This window comes from Euleptes europaea, chromosome 10 (genome assembly GCF_029931775.1).
Source record: "Euleptes europaea isolate rEulEur1 chromosome 10, rEulEur1.hap1, whole genome shotgun sequence".
Taxonomy (NCBI): Eukaryota; Metazoa; Chordata; class Lepidosauria; order Squamata; family Sphaerodactylidae; genus Euleptes; species Euleptes europaea.
Genome location: NC_079321.1, coordinates 13,498,431 through 13,517,868, shown reverse-complemented (window position 1 = coordinate 13,517,868; position 19,438 = coordinate 13,498,431). Strand labels below are relative to the sequence as shown.

Genomic DNA, 19,438 nt, shown 5'->3' with positions numbered 1-19,438 from the left:
GTGCTATGAAACACAGGCAGGATGGTGCTGCTGCAGTCGTCTTGTTTGTGGCTTCCTAGAGGCATCTGGTTGGCCACTCTGTGAACAGAATGCTGGACTTGATGGGCCTTGGTCTGATCCAGCATGGCTTTTCTTATGTTCTTATGCACAAGGATTGTCCCCTGTCACTACTGAAAAGAGTGGAAGGTTATCCAAAGAAATGAGTGGGGAGGTGTCTAGACAAGCAGCACTATGGGGGAAATTCAGAGCAATCTGACAGTTGGAGCAGTTCCTCGGTGGAACAGGCCTCCTTGGGAGGTGATGGGCTCTCCTTTAGAGGTTTTTAAGCAGAGGCTAGATGGCCATCTGACAGCAATTCTGATCTTTGAACTTAGGCAGAACATGAGAGGGAGGGCAGGAAGGGTTGTGTTACTGTTTGGCTCTCGTGGCCCTTTCTTACATGCCCAGGGGTAATGCTAATCAGCACTTTTGGGGTCAGGAAGCAATTTTCCTCCAGGCAAGATTAATCAGGGATCCTGGAGGGTTCCACCCCACCCCCACCCCCCGTCTTCTAGGCATGGAGTAGGGGTCACTGGGGTTGAGGGGGGAGGTAGTTGTGAATTTCTTTCGTAGTGCAGGGGATTGGACTAGATGACCCTGGTGGTCCCTTCCAACTCTATGATTCTGTGATTAAGCACACGTAACCTTCTCTGGCTTGTGTGCTTGGCACATGCCACTCTCTCCCAACACCCAAGCCAAGTAACTATATGTGTATCCCACCTTTTTCCATTGTGGAACTCCAGATTGTTTTCGTATAGCTCTGCTGAAGTGTTCTGGATGGCAGTTATAGGCTAACGGTGTATTCCCAGTCATCCAGACTTTGGCATTTCCTATAACAAGACTAAACGAAGGCTACTGTACTTTGGTCACATCATGAGAAGACAAGACTCACTGGAAAAGACAATAATTTGTTACCCGAATTGCTCTATAGATGGGGAAATTAGCTTGAGCAATCGGAAACTACAATATTTATATAGCAGGGTCAACCTATGTATACCAGAGTCAATAATCTGTGACCTTTGAAATAAAGACAGAGGCAAAAGGATTCCAAATTAAATAGTGTTTATGTATTCAAGCATTCAGTGGTGCAACACAAACATACACAGAGAATCTAAGAAATAACAGGCAGTAGAGTAGCGACAGATGCCAATGTGGCAGGTATCGTTGGTGGGGGAATACTTTACCGATCTTGTAAAGGGGTTGTCCAAGCTCCAGTAGACTAAAATAACAGAAAATAGAATAAAGGCGAGGGCAAGGGGTTCCCATAGACTCAGCCAGTGAGGCGGGAGGGGAGCGTGGTAAGGCTGCGCAAAACCAAACCAACAGAGTAATGGCAAGTGTGCCAGGAAAGACCTAAGGTAACATTATGGGCTGTGGGCACCCCAGATATACTGTTTTTCTGGGGGCGGAGTTGATTGGATTACCCCTCCTAGGTACCCAGTTGACAAAAGGTGACAAAAAGGTTTAATATTCGGCTGCCGGGGTGGGGTAGTGAGAATTTAGCAATCTATTCTAATTCCAGTGGCTTGCACAACCCGGGAGGATTTTGCTGATGTGCTTAATTCTCTTAGACAAAAGACGCGATCTCTCCTAACGTCCAGGAGTGCTGCTGCATGGCTGGAGGAACGACTCATCGCTGATATCAGGATCGCTGCTGATTGCCCATTAAGCTGCTGATGTTGCAATGGGATGGGGGGGTTGGCACTGACTACGTGACTGTCCGCTTTCCATGACATGGCTGCGGCTGGAACGGAGTTGAACAGGAACATGGAGTCTCTCAGGTTCACTGGAGGTTGCCCTTGCCTTTGTCTCTTGGCTGCCGGCTGCTTGGAACGCACAGGAGTGGTCGTGTCAGTTTCAACGGGGCGCGCTGTGGCCGTCCCAGTAGCGTGTGGGGCGGGCGCACGGCTGGAACAGTAGTCGTGTGCCTGCATAAACGGGGTTGCCATGACCAGTCTCGGAGTTAGGCGGCCCATATGCTTACAAATGCTAAAAAAAGTTGAAGGCAGCCGGAAAAGAGGAAGAGCCAACATGAGACAAATTGACACTATAAAGGAAGCCATGGCCCTCAGTTTGGAAGACCTGACCAAGGCTGTTTATGATAGGTCATTTTGGAGGTCCCTAATTCATTTTTTTTTTTTTTTTGCTGTTTAGTCACAGTTGACTTAGGACGACCCCATAGGGTTTTCAAGGCAAGAGATGTTCATTGCCTGCCTCTGCATCATGCCCCATCCAAATACCAGCCAGGGTTGAGGCTGAGAGTGTGTGACTTGCCCAAGGTCACCCAGCAAGTTTCCATGGCAGAGTGGGGATTGGAACCTGGGATTCCCAGATCCTAGTCTGACACCTTAACCACTACACCATGCTGGTTCTCCATTAATTCATAGGGTCGCCATCACTTGGAAGCTATTTGATGGCACATAACACTCATAACAAAATTTATGAATGATATCTAACTATGCTTGCATTTTCTCAGTATGCTCTCTTTATCTTGCAGGCCTTCCAGGCAGAGGACTTCCTGGTCTCCCAGGTGAAAAAGGAGAGAAAGGTAATATGAACAGCACCGGATATAAAGCCAGTATTGCTAAATAACTAGCCAGTAATGTGGACATCTGAAATATGGGTATTGTGATTAGCTGGAGGCATTGTCTTGAGAATAGCTTCATAGCTTGAGAATAGCTTCATGTTTGGTGTTATCAAGAAGTTGTAATTTTGACACAACAGAGAAAGCTTGCATACAGGCTGCTGTTGTTCTTACCCCTTTGTAGGGTGGCACCTTCAAGAGGCTTTGCTCAAATGAGCAAAGGTATCTTAGTGAAATATATCTAGAGAGGTGGTCCTATAGATAAGTGGGTCCTAGGCCTAGAGCTTTGTAGGTAAGAACCAGCACCTTGAAATGAACTCGGGAACCAACTGATAGCCAAGTGACTTAGAACAGGCATACTCCATTCTGCACCAGGTGGAGTGTCCAAGTGGTCTACAAGTGCAGACCCATGTAGAATGCATTGCAGTAGTCGAATGCATTTCAGTAGTCTAGACTTGAAGTTACCATGGCATTGATCCATACAACATTCTGGGAAAGATATTAGTTGACATATACAGCTATAGATGTAAGGCATTAGATTTGGTAATAAGAATTATAAGGCGTTATTAATAATTAAGTAATATTGATTGAAGGCTTAGAATTGAGTATTAATATATGAATGCAAAATTATATTAAATAACCTCAGTAATATATATATATATAGTATGAAGATTTTAGAATAAATGCTTACATTTGTGAGTAATCAAAGAATCATTTGTATGTGTATAGTGAAAGAGTAACATAAAATTATACAGTATAATTAGCTCCGCCTCTGTTTGACACTTGAGGAGGATCTTGTTGTAAGTAGGAAGTATTGATTTTGTAAGAGGAGCGTAAGTTGAATGTGTGGTGTGTTGTATTTGTGTTGTGTTTGTTTCAAAAAAATAATAAAATATTATTTAAACATTCTGGGAAGGCTGAATGTGTGTGGGGGGAGGGGCCTGAGCTGCATGGCGACGGCAAGCTATTCTACCCCCCCATGATATGTGTGTGTGTGTTTCTGTGTACATACCAGTATGCATAACTCTCCTTAGAAAGAAGTTTGATGTGCGTCTGAGTGATGGGTGTCTTCCGATTTGAACTGTGTAGTGAAAGGCAGTTTTCATTGCAAAAATAACCCTATGCCTATCACCAGTGACGAAAATTATTTTGTAGCCATAAAGATAAAGTAGCCATAAGTATAAAATTCACAGTAGCCGTAAGGATTCACAGTAGCCATAAGGATAAAATACAAAAAGTATTTTATTCAGTCCCAGGGCAGTAAAACAGCAGCTTCATTAGGACAACAAAGTTGTTTCAAAAAAATAATAAAATATTATTTAAAACATTCTGGGAAGGCTGAACATGTGTAGGAGGGAGGGGAGGGAGCGAAGTTGTCCTAATGAAGCTACTGTTTTACTGCCCTGGGACTGAACAAAATACTTTTTGTATTTTATCCTTAGGGCTACTGTGAATTTTATCCTTATGGCTACTATTTCTTTCTTTTTTTGTTTTAGATATAGTTTATCTAACCAAAATTAGGGTTGTTTTAAATCCTAGGTATAAAAGGAGACCTGGGCTTCCCAGGAGCCCCAGGAAGTCCAGGGATCCCTGGCGCAAAAGGGGATCCGGGATTTGTGGGTCCGCAGGGTCCCCAAGGCCAGCCGGGCATTCCTGGATTACCGGGCAGAGTCACAGAAGGACCCAAGGGAGACCGGGGGGCTCAAGGTCGACCAGGGATTCAAGGTAAGGGAACCGTCATTAACTTAAAGTCCAGAATGGGCAAATTTAATAGGTAAGGATTATCATATGTAAAGGTTTATTGCAAGGGTGTCGAACTCATTTGTTACAAGGGCCGGATATGACATAAATGTCACTTGGCCGGGCCGGGCCGTGTGTACCATAAAATTTAATGCCAGGTACCGGAGATACAAACTTTATAGAAGACACAGGCAAAGACATTTAATGATATTCGTTTTTACTTTATTTTTTACTTAAAATACAAGCATGCTTAAAACAAAAATGTTCCTACAGTATTTTCTTTTATTTAACAGTCTTTGATCATTGACACCTCGGGACTGGGGGAGATGTCTGCCTCGGCTGGCTCGTGGGCCAGATAAGAGCTCTCAGGGGGCCGGATCCAGTCCCCAGGCCATATGCTTGACACCCCTGGTGTATTGTCTGCTCAGCCCAGCAGCATCCGTTTCTGTTTTTTCCCCCAGGGGTCATTGTTCAGTTTCTTCCTTAAAGCAGATGAATTTTTAATTTGTTTATGAAAGCGTTAGAAAATGCCATTTGTTTGTTGCAGTCATCATTTTTGTACACTATAAATAAATGACAAACCCTAGATGGTGGGAAATGTTTAAATGACATCACAGGTGTTTTTTTTTAATAACAACCGGCTCTGAAAAATAAGAAGCATTTGTTAATTTTGTCCATATTGATTCCAACACCCCCCTCTGTTTAGTAGCAGAAGATTCAAGTTGGTACATTTTGCTTCTCAAATAATGACAGTTAACTTATCTGGAGCAATATGCTGGTAAATTGCAGGGCTTTTGCTTCCTTTCCCCACAGAACTAACAAATGGGGAACATGAAAACCCCATCTTCATGTTGCCAATAAATGATTCATCCACTCTTCTTTAGGGCAACCTGGACCACTAGGATCTCCAGGAGTTCCTGGACTGTCAGGGGCGAAAGGAGAAAAAGGAAGTCCAGGTTGGCCAGGGCCACCTGGAAGGGTCGGAACCAAAGGTGACCCAGGACCTCACGGACTCCCTGTAAGTTGATTTTTAGGAGCACACATGATTTCTTGATCCTAGCAGCAGATTATGGCATAGTTGCGTAGTGGTTAAGTTGATGATTTTTCAGGAATGAATATTCGACATCAGCTAAATATTCTTTTTCAGGCCAGTGTCCTTGAAATCATGGAGATGGTACATACATTCCACAAAAGCATTCTGTGCGTAGAGTAGTAATTTCTTTTCATTAGATGCCAGTCCATCTAGAAGGTACCTTGTGTGGTTCAGGGTCAGATGGCAATGCTTTTGTACTTTGAAAACTACCACTCCCTTTCCTGTACAGCCATTTTGAACCCATGAATCTGCCTTATACTTAATCAGGCCCTTGGTCCATCAAAGTCAGTATTGTCTACTCAGACCGGCAGCGGCTCTCCAGGGTCTCAGGCTGAGGTCTCTCACATCACCTACCTGCCTAGTCCCTTTAACTGGAGATGTCGGGGACTGAACCTGGGATCTTCTGCATGCCAAGCAAATGCTCTACCACTGAGCCACAGCCTTTCCCCTGTTGCTGACCACATTCCTCTTGCCAAAGCCCACCTCTGCAATGGATGACGAGCTGCACAGAGCAGATGAGAAGTGTCGGAGCCATGCCTTCAAGCGCAGAATTTGGATTCCTTTGACACGCATGTTCTCCTGTGCTCTCAGTCTCCTTCTTTGCACCTTTGTGGGTGTGGCTGAAGGCCGCCAAGTGGATATCAGATCTTGTCTTCTAAGCATAGCTCCCTTGGGTTGCTTTTGAATTTAGAAGATCCATGTGCGGCCTGCACTGCACCTCCCTTATTGTAGGAACTGCCAACCTGTGAATGCGTCATGCTTCTCCAAAAGTGCTCTGGTGCCGCAACTTGAGGGCTATTTTTTTGTGTTATGCAGGGAAATGCTGGCTTTCCTGGAGCTGGTGGTTCAAAAGGTGACATGGGACCCCCTGGAATTCCAGGCCCTCAAGGTAGGCATAAAATATAAGTAAGCCTGGTCTCCTTTAGGGTTTTTGACCATTGTGGAAATAACCATTCTTTCAAAGTTCCTTTGAAACATAAATGGGAGATTATTGTAGCTGTATGTGGCCTTATAAAATAACTTATATTATTGCTCTTCTCAGCTCCCAGTTTGTATATGTGTGTGCATCAAGTCGCTTCCGACTTGTGACAACCCTTTGAATGAATGACCTCCAAAATGTCCTGTCATTAACGACCTTGCTCAGGTCTTGCAAACAGAGGGCCATGGCTTCCTTAATTGAGTCAGGGCCACAGGGTTTTCCAGGCAAGAGATGTTCAGGTGGTTGGCCATCGCCTGCCTCTGCGTAGCGACCTTGGACTTCCTTGGTGGTCTCCCATCCAAATACTAACCAGGGGCTGACCCTGCTTAGCTTCCGAGGTATGACAAGATCGGGCTAGCCTGGGCCGTACAGATCAGTGCTAAAATAATGCAATTGTAATTGCTTTTAATGGCAAATTCATGGCATGATCACATAATCACTCCCTTAGTGGATATCCAGTGGGCTGGGTCAGAACCTTGCAGCAGCCCAGAAACAAGCTGAGCTGAGAGCGTCTCAGAAGTCCTGAGAGCCTCACAGTAGCCCCTTCTCTCTGCCCCACTGGCCAGCTTTGCTATGTTGCCACTGGCCGGGTGAACACATGAACACACATGAAGCTGCCTTATACTGAATTAGACCCTTGTCTATCAAAGTCAGTATTGTCTACTCAGACCGGCAGTGGCTCTCCAGGGTCTCAGGCAGAGGTCTTTCACATCACCTACTTGCCTAGTCCCTTTAACTGGAGATGCCGGGGATTGAACCTGGGACCTTCTGCATGCCAAGCAGAAGCTGTACCACTGAGCCACGGCCCCTCCCTAAATAGCCCCTATGGTGCTACCAGCCTCAGATGGGGTCGGTTCAACTTGCTTCTGGCTGCCCTCAGGGGAGCAGAAGACCAGTGGCAAAGTCCCTGGTAAGTTTACCCCTGAACAGTCATATGATTTAAATACAGTTGGAAGTACAGCCTGTGACTTGTCTATCTCACATCGATTGAGGGAGGTGAGTGGGGTGAAATAATGGGGGGGGGGAAATAAAGAGCAGGTGATTGAAGATGTCCTCCTTCTTCAGGTCCACAAGGTTCTCCAGGCTTCGTTGGACTGAAAGGTGAACAAGGAGATCAAGGGACACCTGGTGCTAAAGGTATGGCTGGTCCTTGTAATCTTGGGCTATTTTGAAAACCATCAAGCAGCTCTAGGTGAAATCTACAGAATATCAAGTTGTGGAGCCCATCTCAAGAGGCTTCTACCATAAGCACCCTTGTTTGAACCTGACAGAGCGGGAATGATCTTAATTCAGTGTAGAATTGTCCCCCAAACGCACACCACTGAATGTTGATCTAGGGCAGGAGACCACAATGTGGTACCCATGAGCACCATAGTACCCACCAACTTTTTCTGGCACCCACCTAGGGGGTCTTCAAGCCTGGCTGGCTCAGCACTATCTGTTTTGTAGTAAACTCTGAGAAATGTAGGGTTGCCAGGTCCCTCTTTGCCACTAGTGGGAGGTTTTTGGGGTGGAGCCTGAGGAGGGCGGGGTTTGGGGAGGGGAGGGGCTTCAATGCCATAGAGTCCAATGGCCAAAGCGGCCATTTTCTCCAGGTGAACTGATCTCTATCGGCTGAAGATCAGTTGTAATAGCAGGAGATCGCTTGCTAATACCGGGAGGTTGGCAACCCTACACCCACCAGGTATTTTTAGGAAGTGGATGAGGCCAGGTAGGGCTTTTGCCCAGCAAGGCTTCTGATTGACTTCTGGAGATTTGATTGGCTGTGCGGATTTTGTTAAATGTTGCTTTGGCAGCAGCTGCCACCACAGCACAAGGATCTACACTGTCTTACTGAACTTAAGCTGCAGCAATCATTTTGTGGCTGGTTCTGTCTCCTGCGGCAGCCATTTTGTAGCGGACATTTTGTTGCTGCGCCCACCACACTGTGTCAGAATGACAAATGTTCCCGCAGGCTCAAAAAGGTTGTGGGGTCCAGATCTAGGGCATATATCAAATGGGCTTTGACTACTGCTCTGCATCGATAGCCAGTTCCTCAAGTTATTTACCTCTATTGTTTTGGCAGGTTTTCCAGGCCCACCAGGCCCTCCAGGCCCTGCTCAGCTTCTGAAAGGAGAACCAGGTTCACCGGGTCCTCAAGGCCCAACTGGGCCCAAAGGATTTACTGGTCTTCCAGGCCCAAAAGGGCAACAAGGTGAGGAGCTCTATTAACACCCCTAAATAGCAAAAGAATGATACCCATGAGCCATTCTGTGTGTAGCTTCTTTGTTGGTTCTTTAACTCTGCTCCGATGAAGTTGCAAACACCGCTCCAATCCAGAGCCTTTTTAATTTGTGGAGACCCCTTGGGCTATCAAGGTCAGGATTGTCTACTCTGACAGCCGCTCCCCAGGGTCTCAGGCAGAGGTATATCATACCACTTACCACGTGATCCTTTTGACTGGAGATGCCAGGGATTGACCCTGAGACCTTCTGCATGCAAAGCAGATGCTCTACCGCTGAGCCACGGCCCCTGCAATGTGGAGAGCCAGCGTGGAGAGCCAGCGTGATGTAGTGGTTAAGAGCGGTGGACTCTGATCTGGAGAACCGGGTTGATTCCCCACTCCTCCACATGAGCAGCAGAGGCTAATTTGGTGAACTGGATTTGTTTCCCCACTCCTACAAATGAAGCCAGCTGTGTCACCTTGGGCTTGTCACAGCTCTCTTAGACCTCTCTCAGCCCCACCTACCTTACAGAGTGTCTGTTGTGGGGAGGGGAAGGGAAGGTGATTGTAAGCCGATTTGATTCTTCCTTAAGTGGTAGAGAAAGTCGGCATATAAAAACCAACTCTTCTTCTTCTAATGCATAGTGCTTATACTTTGTTTCCTTTGTAAGCGACATGAATACTTTTAGATGTTGTGGGTAGGGCTGTTGGAAAAAAAATTGGTAAAATTTGGATTCGGCAAAATTCGGCCCGTTTTGATTCGGGGCCAATTATTGATTATATTTAAATCCTGCTTTGGAACTAGAAAGCTCTTAAAACAATTTGTGTGTGTTATGTGTCATTACGTCGCTTCCGATTCATGGTGATTGTATGAATTAATGACCTCCAAAACATCCTATCATTGACAGCCTTGCTTAGGTCTTACACATGGAAGGTGGTGACTTCCTTTATCAACTCAATCCATCTCATGCTGGATGGCCCTTTTCCCCTTCTGTCTAAAGCCATTTACAACATCTTAGAAACACAATCTTAACTATTTCCTCCATTTCCAATATAGCAGGTCCCATGGCAGTAAAATAATCCACTGAATTGTGGAAGAATTTGTGCCTCTCGCAGGTCATTTATGCATGGGAGTTTTACCTGGGGTTTGATGCTTGCTCAGCCCACACTTTTCTGTTGCAAATCCAAAAAACGGTATGCACCAGCAAAGTCATTAAGCTCCAATCCGGAAGTGCCTCCCCGCCCCTTGAAAATGCTGCTTTGTAATTGGCTATAGTGCTTGCTATGAGAAAAACGCACAGTTCCCCCACCCCCCGTGGAAACCTAACTGCCGTTTTACAAAACAGTTTCAAAAACTGGTGCTCTTTAAAAGGAACTGGGATGGGGAGAAACCCAAGCATAATTTTAAAACCCTTTATTATGTGAATGTCTGATCCGAAAGAACTCTTGGTGGGGACAAAAATCCAGAAGCATTTGTGTCCCTGCCCCTTTAAACACTGCTTTGTAATAGGCTGTAGTGCAAACGGTGAGAAAGATGTCACCTACCCCAACTTCCCTGTTGCGCGCTTTGGCTTATTCATGGAGATTTCACCCAGGCTGATCTCAGACAAGATCAGAGAATCGGGCTATTACAGGAACCGGAAGACCTGGGATTTGCAAGGGCTGGCCGCGAGATCATCTCTAATGGATGGAAAACTCATGCATAACTCCAAGGAACAACCAAGACAAACGGGGCGAACGTCAGTGAAAGTACCCATGCATAAATGACCTCAGTAACTCCCTGTAAACCCGCCTCCCTCCCAGGAAGAGAAACTTGGATTTTCTCCTACAGAGGCCATGCCATCAATTCTGTGCCACATTCCAAGTCCAATAATTCCACGAATCAGTAGTAATAATATGTCCTTGTTTTTAACAGGTGTAACAGGGTCAGTGGGGATACCTGGTCCCCCCGGTATCCCAGGATTCGATGGCACACCTGGTCAGAAAGGAGACACCGGTCCTAGTGGCCCCCCAGGTAAGCCCAAGTAGCCTTCTTCCATTTCTGGGAGGAGCCATATTCTGTATGAAAAGGATTCTGAATTCCCCACAACTTAGTAAGAAGTTGGTTGTCAGGTACAGGGTTGGATCCAGAATCAGCTGTGGAATGGAACTTTCCTTTTTGCCACTGCTACCCATGGACCTCCTGGGGGCTTCCAGGGAATGGGGGACCCCAGAGAAGGACAGGACCGGGTTCTGCACTGGGAAGGGGAAATAAGTAGAAATTGCCAATTTAGTCTGGATCCAACCTACAGACTGAATCATAGAATCATAGAGTTGGAAGAGGACCACCAGGGTCATCTAGTCCAACCCCCTGCACAATGCAGGAAATTCACAACTACCTCCCCCGCACACCCCCAGTGACCCCTACTCCATGCCAAGATGCCCTCCCTCTCATGAACTGCCTAAGGTCATAGAACACTTACAGAAATGTCTGCAGAACCCAGATATTTGTAGTTGATCGTTTCTTCAAGATCTTGGGAGCATCTGATGAAAAAGGGTGTTTTTGTGTTTGGTGTGCTGTGCCTATACCTTTTCCTGTTGCTATTGTAAATTGGCAAGGGGGGCTTACAAAATATTTGGAATCTCAAAAAGATACTTAGGGACAGCCTGCAACTCCAGCAAATTATGTGGGCGCAACAACAGAGACGACAATGGCAGTCATACCGCCCGATTGTCAGTGCCAAGCTGTTGATATATAGACAAAGAGCCAAGTGCTTTGTGTCGAATTGGTTTTGTGCTGTAGATCTGTGTGAAAATGCTGGCGTAGGCAAATTTCTGGGAGGAGCCATATCCTGTATGAAAAGTATTATGCCAACAAAGGTTATCTGATTCTGTATGAAAAGTGTTCTGAATTCCCCTAAAAGTTTAGGCAGTGCAGTCAGTTAGAACTTGTCTGGGTAGAAAGGGTTAGCTATCCTACCTTTAGGAAAATGAAAAGACTTTGCATTCATTATTGCCTTGGAGTTTAACAAAGGCCTTAATAAACTGAAAAAAACCCTTTGTCATTAGTGGAAAAGGTATATATATATCTATACAAATCTATTTATCATGTAGATACTATGTACTTTACTTAAATGTTTAAAATATCCTATACAACAACTGTGTCTGAGAGCTAATTATTTAATATTTTATTGTCCCTGTCGACTCATTTTAGAAATATGCTTGCTGTCTTGCAGGCCCCAGAGGTTTTCCTGGCCCGCCTGGCCCAGAAGGTGTGCCAGGGCCAATGGGTCAACCAGGCGCTCCCTCCGTAGCTCATGGCTTCCTCGTGACACGGCACAGTCAGACCACGGAAGAGCCCCAGTGTCCGTCGGGAACAAGAGTCATGTACTTTGGGTATTCCTTGCTTTATGTGCAAGGGAACGAACGTGCACACGGCCAGGACTTGGGTGAGAGGCCACCAAAGAAACCCAGGCCTGCCTCGTCTAGCCAATGACCTCATCTAGCTCGTCTAGCAAATGACCTCGTCTAACCGTCTAGCTTAGTGGGGTGACAGTTCCCTTGGAGAAAGGAAGGGCATCTCAGTTAAGATTGCAGCTGGCCGATAACATGTAGAAGCTCTATCGAGGGGACTCCTTTGCTTGGCAAGCCGGCAGAGGCGTCCAGTTCTACCTCAGCCAGCACGAACCTCTGTCCCATTTGCCAAAACCAACCTGGAGCTGTATTTATTCTTCCTTTATTTATTTCAAATAATCCAATGACCCAACAGTGAGCCAGCGTGGTATGCACATGAACACATGAAGCTGCCTTATACTGAATCAGACCCTCGGTCCATCAAAGTCAGTATTGTCTACTCAGACCGGCAGCGGCTCTCCAGGGTCTCAGGCAGAGGTCTTTCTCATCACCTACCTGCCTAGTTCCTTTAACTGGAGATGCCGGGGATTGAACCTGGGACCTTCTGCATGCCAAGCAGATGCTCTACCTGAGCCACAGCCCCTCCCCAGGTTAAGAGTGGTGGTTAAGAGTGGTGGACTCTAATCTGGAGAACTGGATTTGATTCCCTGCTCCTCCACATGAAGCTGGCTGGGTGACCTTGGGCTAGTCACAGTTCACTCAGAACTCTCTCAGCCCCACCTACCTCACAAGGTTTCAGAATTCTCTCAGTTTGCTGTAACTTGACAGCAAAAAAAAAGTTTTATTATAAGCTGGCCTAGGTCACCAAATATGAGGATTTTGAAAGCCTTAATAATGGGGTTCAGAATGGAAATGTGACTTTTCCCCATCTCCCAACTGACTTCAATGGAGAAGGAAGTTCATTGAGATGAATGGGGAAAATGGCTGTCACGGGAGCTCTGAACATTTGCAGGCAGGGATGGAGGTGCAGGAGGGGCCAATTCAAGTCATAGAGGGGATCATACATCTAGATCCTGATTTTTTTTACATTAATGAGAAAACTCACGGCATTTTCCGGCTGCTGGCTGTTCACGTGTGCCTTTTTAAAGCCTTCAGAGAGTTTCTAAACAATCACAAGCCTTCTTGTATGCCCCAGAGTGAGGCTAGAGATCATAGCCCAGTGGTTCCCAAACTTTTTGGGCCACTGCCTCCTTGGTTCCACAGATTCAACCCCAGCGCCCCCTACCCTATCCTGTAAAAAGCGTTATTCAAAATAGGGGTTTGTTTGACTACTAAAGAAGATAATAACAATAAAATTTCAAAATACTTAATTGCACATGTCTTCAAAATCAAATTAAAATTTTTAGTTGAAATTTATTCAACAAAACTGATGAACTTGATCCAGTGGTACCAGCTCTTCTTCAAAGCCTGGAAAACAATTCTGATCGTTTCCACCAAATTTGCCAGCATGGCGCCATAGCTTGATCTACTGTAAATTATTGAACAACACAGTTGAAGGGGTCCACCTCTAGCACCCCCTTGCTGCCCCCTTGCCTCTTAGTGCCCCCCCTAGATAATCCCACCTACCCCCAGGCGGTGGTACTTCCCACTTTGGGAACCACTGCCATAGCCCTTTGCTGAAATCCTTTTTTTTTTTTAAATTGCAAGAATAGCGCTGATTTATCGCAAGGACGTCACAGGAAACATACAGAGCCAACCCTCTAATGTTTGCTCTTTCAGGCACCGCCGGCAGCTGTCTGCGTAAATTCAGCACAATGCCTTTCCTTTTCTGTAACATTAACAACGTTTGCAATTTTGCCTCCCGGAATGATTACTCCTACTGGCTCTCTACCCCTGAGCCGATGCCCATGAGCATGGCTCCCGTGACGGGGGAAAGCATCCAGCCTTTCATCAGCAGGTGAGCAGCTGCCTCTAAAATTCTCACAATATTCTTACAGGATTCTGTAAGAGCTCTCTTTCTAGTTTGTTTTTATTGAAAGGCAGCATGATTTGAATAGAGTTAAGAGCTTTCTTTATGATCCAGGCATGCTAAATAAGGTCGCTTTGATGCCTTATGTTAAGCATTTAGATAACCCTGATCATAGAAGGATTTTCACCTTATTAAGGTATGATATGCTGCCCTCAGCCGTAGATATAGAGGTTTACCATCTAAAGAATGTGTATGCTTATGTGGAGATGGGAATATCGAGTCTCTTGAGCATCTTTTTTAATTGTAAGATCTATAGTTATATTAGAAAAACTCTGATTACCCACATAATTTCCCGCCATCCCGGAAAAAATAGAAGGACTCTTCTCTCAGTTATGCTAGCAGATAAGAATCAAGAGATCACTTTCAAAGTCGCCAGATTTGGATGGATAGCCTATAAGACTAGGAAAACTTGAGTACGCTATATATAGGCTTTTAAGCTATAATTTTTATAAAGATAATGTGTAATCCTGTGAATTTATAATTTTAAAATGTTTCTTTTCTCAAAAGTTATTTGATGTACTGGAAGTTTGAATTATTATATTGATTTTTATTGGTCTTGGACTGTATTAAATAAATTTATTTATCTATTTAGTTGAAAAACATATTACATTGTGGGTCCTTCTCGTTGTTCCGGGGTGGTGTTGCATGCAAACCTAGAGCTGCCAACTCCATACTGAGAAATTCCTGGAGATTTGGGGGCAGAGCTGAGGAGGGTGGGATTTGAGGAGGGGAGGGAGCTCAGCAGGGCATAATGCCATGGAGCCCCCTTCCCCAAAGCAGCCATTTTCTCCAGGGGAACTGATTCCCGTAGTCTGGAGATGAGGTCTAATTCCAGGAGATCTCCAGGACCCCACCTGGAGAAAAACGAGGGGAAGGGAAGGGACTCACGGGGATATAGAAGCTCATTTTTGCTGTTTTTGAAAAAAACCCTTTTCTCAGATGCACTGTGTGCGAAGCTCCAGCAATGGTGATGGCAGTTCACAGCCAGACGGTCCAAATCCCCCCCTGTCCAGACGGCTGGAGATCTCTCTGGATCGGCTACTCCTTTGTGATGGTGAGTGCCCAACATGTCAGGATCAGACACTGATCAAACCCGGTGGTCGTTTATGCAGATTTTACCGGAGGTTCATTGCTCGCTGGACCCACACTTTCCTGTTGGGAATCGATGCACCAGCAGTCCAAGCTCAAATCAAGTCCCCGCCCTGTTAAATGATGCTTTGTAATTGGCTTACTTTGTAGTGTTTACTGTGAGAGAAAATCCCCCCAAAAAACCCAAACGCTGCATAAAAAACATTTTAAGAAAAAAATCCCAAAAACGGAGCAATCTGAAAGGGGGAGAGAAATCCAAGCGTTGGTTTTAAATAGCCTTTCTTCTGCTCAGAAAGAGCTCTGAGGAAGCAGGAAGTATTTGAATCCCTGCCTCTTTACACACTGCTTTGTAATTGGCTGTGGGAGAAACCAAGCTTGGGTGTCCCGCATTTTGCCTTATGCATAGGGATTTCACCTGGGTTTTGCTTAGGAAAGATGGAAGAATCAGGTTAACAGAGGAATGGGAAGTCCTGGGATTTGTGAGGGCTGGCAGCAAGGTCATCTCTAATGGACGGAAAACTCATGCATAACTCCAAGGAACAACTGATTCAGACTGGAGGGCGAACGTGAGTGAAAGTACCCATGCATAAATGACCTGTGTTTCTCAGTCAGAAAGATCCCACTTCTCTTGATCCTGTTTCTCTGCAGGAGTAGGGAGTGCCCCTTCCTCAACTAATTTTACAGAAGGTTCAAAGGAGATTCAGGAAATTCTGGTTTCCTCACTGTGAGGCTCCTCAGAACATTTCCCGTGCTTCTCTTCCCACTCCTTTTAAAGTTCCTGCAGCACGCTCTCCTGCTTTGTAAGAACATAGCCATACAACCTGAAAAGGCGCTGCTTGCATTTTAAGAACTACAACTTTGACTTGGTAACAAAATGCAAAATACCAAAAGCTTCCCTGGGCTTCCCAAATGCTAGCCCTGTAGCACAAAGATGTCCGCAAAGCTGTCAATCGCCTCTACTCTCTTTTATCTACCTGCATCAAGAGCAGTAAGGGGAACCTCTCAGGTTAAAATTTGTTTAGGGACACATGTCAGACTAAGAGGAGGAGTCCAGTGGCACCTTAAAGGCTAACAAAATTTCTGGCAGGGTATGAGCTTTCATGAGCCGCAGCTCACTTCTTCAGATACAGCTGTATCTGAAGAAGTAAGCTGTGGCTCACGAAAGTGCATACCCTGCCAGACATGTTGTTAGCCTTTAAGGTGCCACTGGACTCCTCCTCTTTTCTACTGGTAACAGACTAACATCATAACCTATCATGATCTATTTCAGACTAAAGGAGCCCTACGTCAGAATATTGTCGAAGGCTTTCACGGTCAGAGTTCATTGGTTCTTGTAGGTTATCCGGGCTGTGTGACCGTGGTCTTGGTATTTTCTTTCCTGACGTTTCGCCAGCAGCTGTGGCAGGCATCTTCAGAGGAGTAACACTGAAGGAAAGAAAATACCAAGACCACGGTCACACAGCCCGGATAACCTACAAGAACCCTATGTCAGAGTTATTGGAATGTGTTTCTAGGGAAGGGCTGCTTCAGGAGGAGGGAGGGTAGAGCCTGGGTTTTCCATCAGCTCACCGTCCAAGCACGAGCTTTTTTTCGTAACACGGTATGCAAAGAAATCATTTGTCTTCATGTCACCTCTGTTTAAATGCAATTCCCACAAGCTGCTGCTCATCTGCCTCCAATTCCCAACTGGAGAATGCCCATGAGGACCCCCTACCCCGCTGAATTGTGGTTCATCCTCATGGCTTCTGTGCAGTCCCACATGGGAACTGCGCATGCGCAGGCCAGGCTGGCCTGCTCAGTTCCCAATGTGAGCCTGCACAGAAGACCGCTCGATAAACAACAGTTACAGGTAAGCGCAACACTGTTTTAAGCACAAACAAGGCCTTGGTCCATAACCAAACCCAACGCCGTGTCCCTCTAACCTGGGGCTCTCTTTGTTCACAGCATACAAGCGCTGGGGCAGAGGGCTCGGGGCAAGCCCTGGCATCTCCTGGCTCTTGCTTGGAAGAGTTCCGCAGTGCGCCGTTCATCGAATGCCACGGCAGAGGCACCTGCAACTATTACGCAAACGCTTACAGCTTCTGGCTCGCCACAGTTGAGAGGAATGAAATGTTCAAGTAAGTTCTATGCCCTCGGTAATCCAATATGGCACCTAGATAAAGGGGAGGGGGACGGGCTTTTTCAGCTGAGACGATTATCAGATGCAGCCAAGTCAACTTTGATTTATGGATCCATTCATGCTTCTGCACTTTCCTTCTGCCTGCGTGGCTCTCCCTGCCGGTCGGATTCAGGATGAAATCTAACAGCAGTCCAGAGAAGCTTGACAGTCTGCTGGACTGTAGGTTGTAATTAGATGACCCCTTTGGATCAGCTACCAATTCAGGCCAGGGAATAGCAATGGTATGCAGAACCAAAGGTTGCCGTCACGTCTAGTTTGGCGGCAGAAGGACTGTGAGACTGCAAGGTTTCTGAGGGCTCCTAAAAGCCGGAAATAATTTTGTTGGGATTCAGAGCACGTACTGTGTTTACAAATGGCCATTGTTTGGGTTGGATCTTGAGTAATAAATCCCTTATTGTACATCCCCGGTCAGAAGTGTACTTTCTGCATTGCCACTGAAGGCTTGTATCCCCGTAGCACTCTGTTGGTCCTTCCCCTGTTCGCTTTGGTGTGCCACCTTTCAGCAGCAAGATAGACAACCACTGGGGAGACAAGGAAGGGTCTCCCATTGTATATTCCCACTTCTTACGCAACAGATGGGTATGGTTTTGGCTTCAGTGGTGTTCAGACTCCAGAGATCATGTGGGAGGGCAAATGCTGTAACATCAGCAGGGCACTATGGGGTGGAATGTAACAGGAGTAGTGTTGTCTCAGGTGGCAACCATGCTGCTCAGTAATGTAGGAACTGGTTCTCCATCCACCCGGGAGACAGAAAACAAGCCAGTTCCTCACTCCTCCTCTAAGTAAATGCATTAGCAGAGAATCGGCCCAGCATGGTAGACAAAATGGTCCGGCAAGCTGCTGTTCTGCATATGTGCTGGGGGCTATCTACCACTGTTCTATAGCAAATGCATTTACTATGGAATAGAGGTAGTTAGCCTCCAGCGTACATTGCAAACAGTAGTCTGCTGGACCATTTTGTCTACCACACTGGGCTGATTTTCTGCCCAAGCAACCAAGGAGAGCAAGTCCCTGAGATGATGGGAGCGCCACTACGACCTGGCTCTGTCCCTGTGTCTCTGGCCAAGTACTACCCTTATTCCGCCCCTCTTTTAGCTGTCATACCAGTGTCTTCCAGGCAGACTTTGTGGGGCTTCTGGTGCCCTGGCCAACGAAGACATGAACACATGAAGCTGCCTTATACTGAACCAGACCCTTGGTCCATCAAAGTCAGTATTGTCTACTCAGACCAGCAGCAGCTCTCCAGGGTCTCAGGCTGAGGTCTTTCTCATCACCTACATGCCTAGACCCTTTAACTGGAGATGCCAGGGATTGAACCTGGGACCTTCTGCATGCCAAGCCGATGCTCTACCCTTCCCTTCCTCATGCATGCATCTGTTGTCGAATGCAGCCAAAGCCTTCCATTCTGGCCCAGCATCTTCCATCAGTCTGTTGACACCTTCAGACATTTTCCTTCATGGATTATTGAAGAGTCTCTCTCTCTCTCTCTCTTTCAGAAAACCAACTCCTTCCACTCTGAAAGCAGGGGAGCTCCGCTCCAACATTAGCCGCTGCCAAGTTTGTATGAGGAGAACATAAGGACTTTCCAGTCGTAGCTAATGTCACAATATGGTGCTATTCCTTTAACAGCGGTGAAGCTTAGGCATATATCCTATGGACTTCACTCTTGTTTCCCAATATAAAAACCGTCAAGTGCCTTACAGGAAACTGTCTAATCAAACCTCTGCTTTCTTGGCCCTTTTCTTGCTGAAGAGGAAGAAGATACAACGAAGATAAGCTTCAGATGGCACTTTTGAAGAAATGCTGGGGTGGATCCAACTTGTCTTCCAAGGGGATCTCCCTCCACCCTGAGGAGCCTTCCTCCAACTTCAAGCAGCTCTTCCGTCAATGGAAGGACCACTTAAGTTGGCAGAAGTCTCTTCAGATTGGAGGAAGACTTCCGACTTGAGCCAACAGGAAAGGTGGAGTATAAATATTTAAATAAATAATTAAATTGTGCTCAGTGGAGCGATCAGATGGGGGTAGGATCCAACCCTGCTATCTTATATATAGAAAGTGATGCACTGATACTTACCCAAAATCCAGAAACCCCCCCCCTTCCCCCAAAAAAGGTGCTATGCAGGCTGCGTCTCTGCCTTGTGTGTGACACGCCCCCTTTCCCACCTGTGCC

At 46.1% G+C, this 19,438-nt stretch overlaps 1 protein-coding gene across 1 annotated transcript in view; it reads left to right on the top strand.

Moving 5' to 3' along the window:
- The window catches only part of COL4A1 (collagen type IV alpha 1 chain), a gene marked incomplete at its 5' end in the record, with an annotated part of 385,843 nt that extends 366,754 nt beyond the window's left edge, over nt 1-19,089 (top strand). The window contains 12 exons of the mRNA XM_056856619.1: nt 2,537-2,587; nt 4,163-4,348; nt 5,248-5,381; nt 6,273-6,345; nt 7,501-7,572; nt 8,501-8,629; nt 10,554-10,652; nt 11,854-12,066; nt 13,751-13,928; nt 14,940-15,054; nt 17,034-17,206; nt 18,765-19,089. Of these exons, the coding sequence (XP_056712597.1) occupies nt 2,537-2,587; nt 4,163-4,348; nt 5,248-5,381; nt 6,273-6,345; nt 7,501-7,572; nt 8,501-8,629; nt 10,554-10,652; nt 11,854-12,066; nt 13,751-13,928; nt 14,940-15,054; nt 17,034-17,206; nt 18,765-18,846 (1,505 nt within the window). The remainder of the gene's footprint in view (nt 1-2,536; nt 2,588-4,162; nt 4,349-5,247; nt 5,382-6,272; nt 6,346-7,500; nt 7,573-8,500; nt 8,630-10,553; nt 10,653-11,853; nt 12,067-13,750; nt 13,929-14,939; nt 15,055-17,033; nt 17,207-18,764) is intronic.
- Nucleotides 19,090-19,438: the final 349 nt, after the last annotated feature.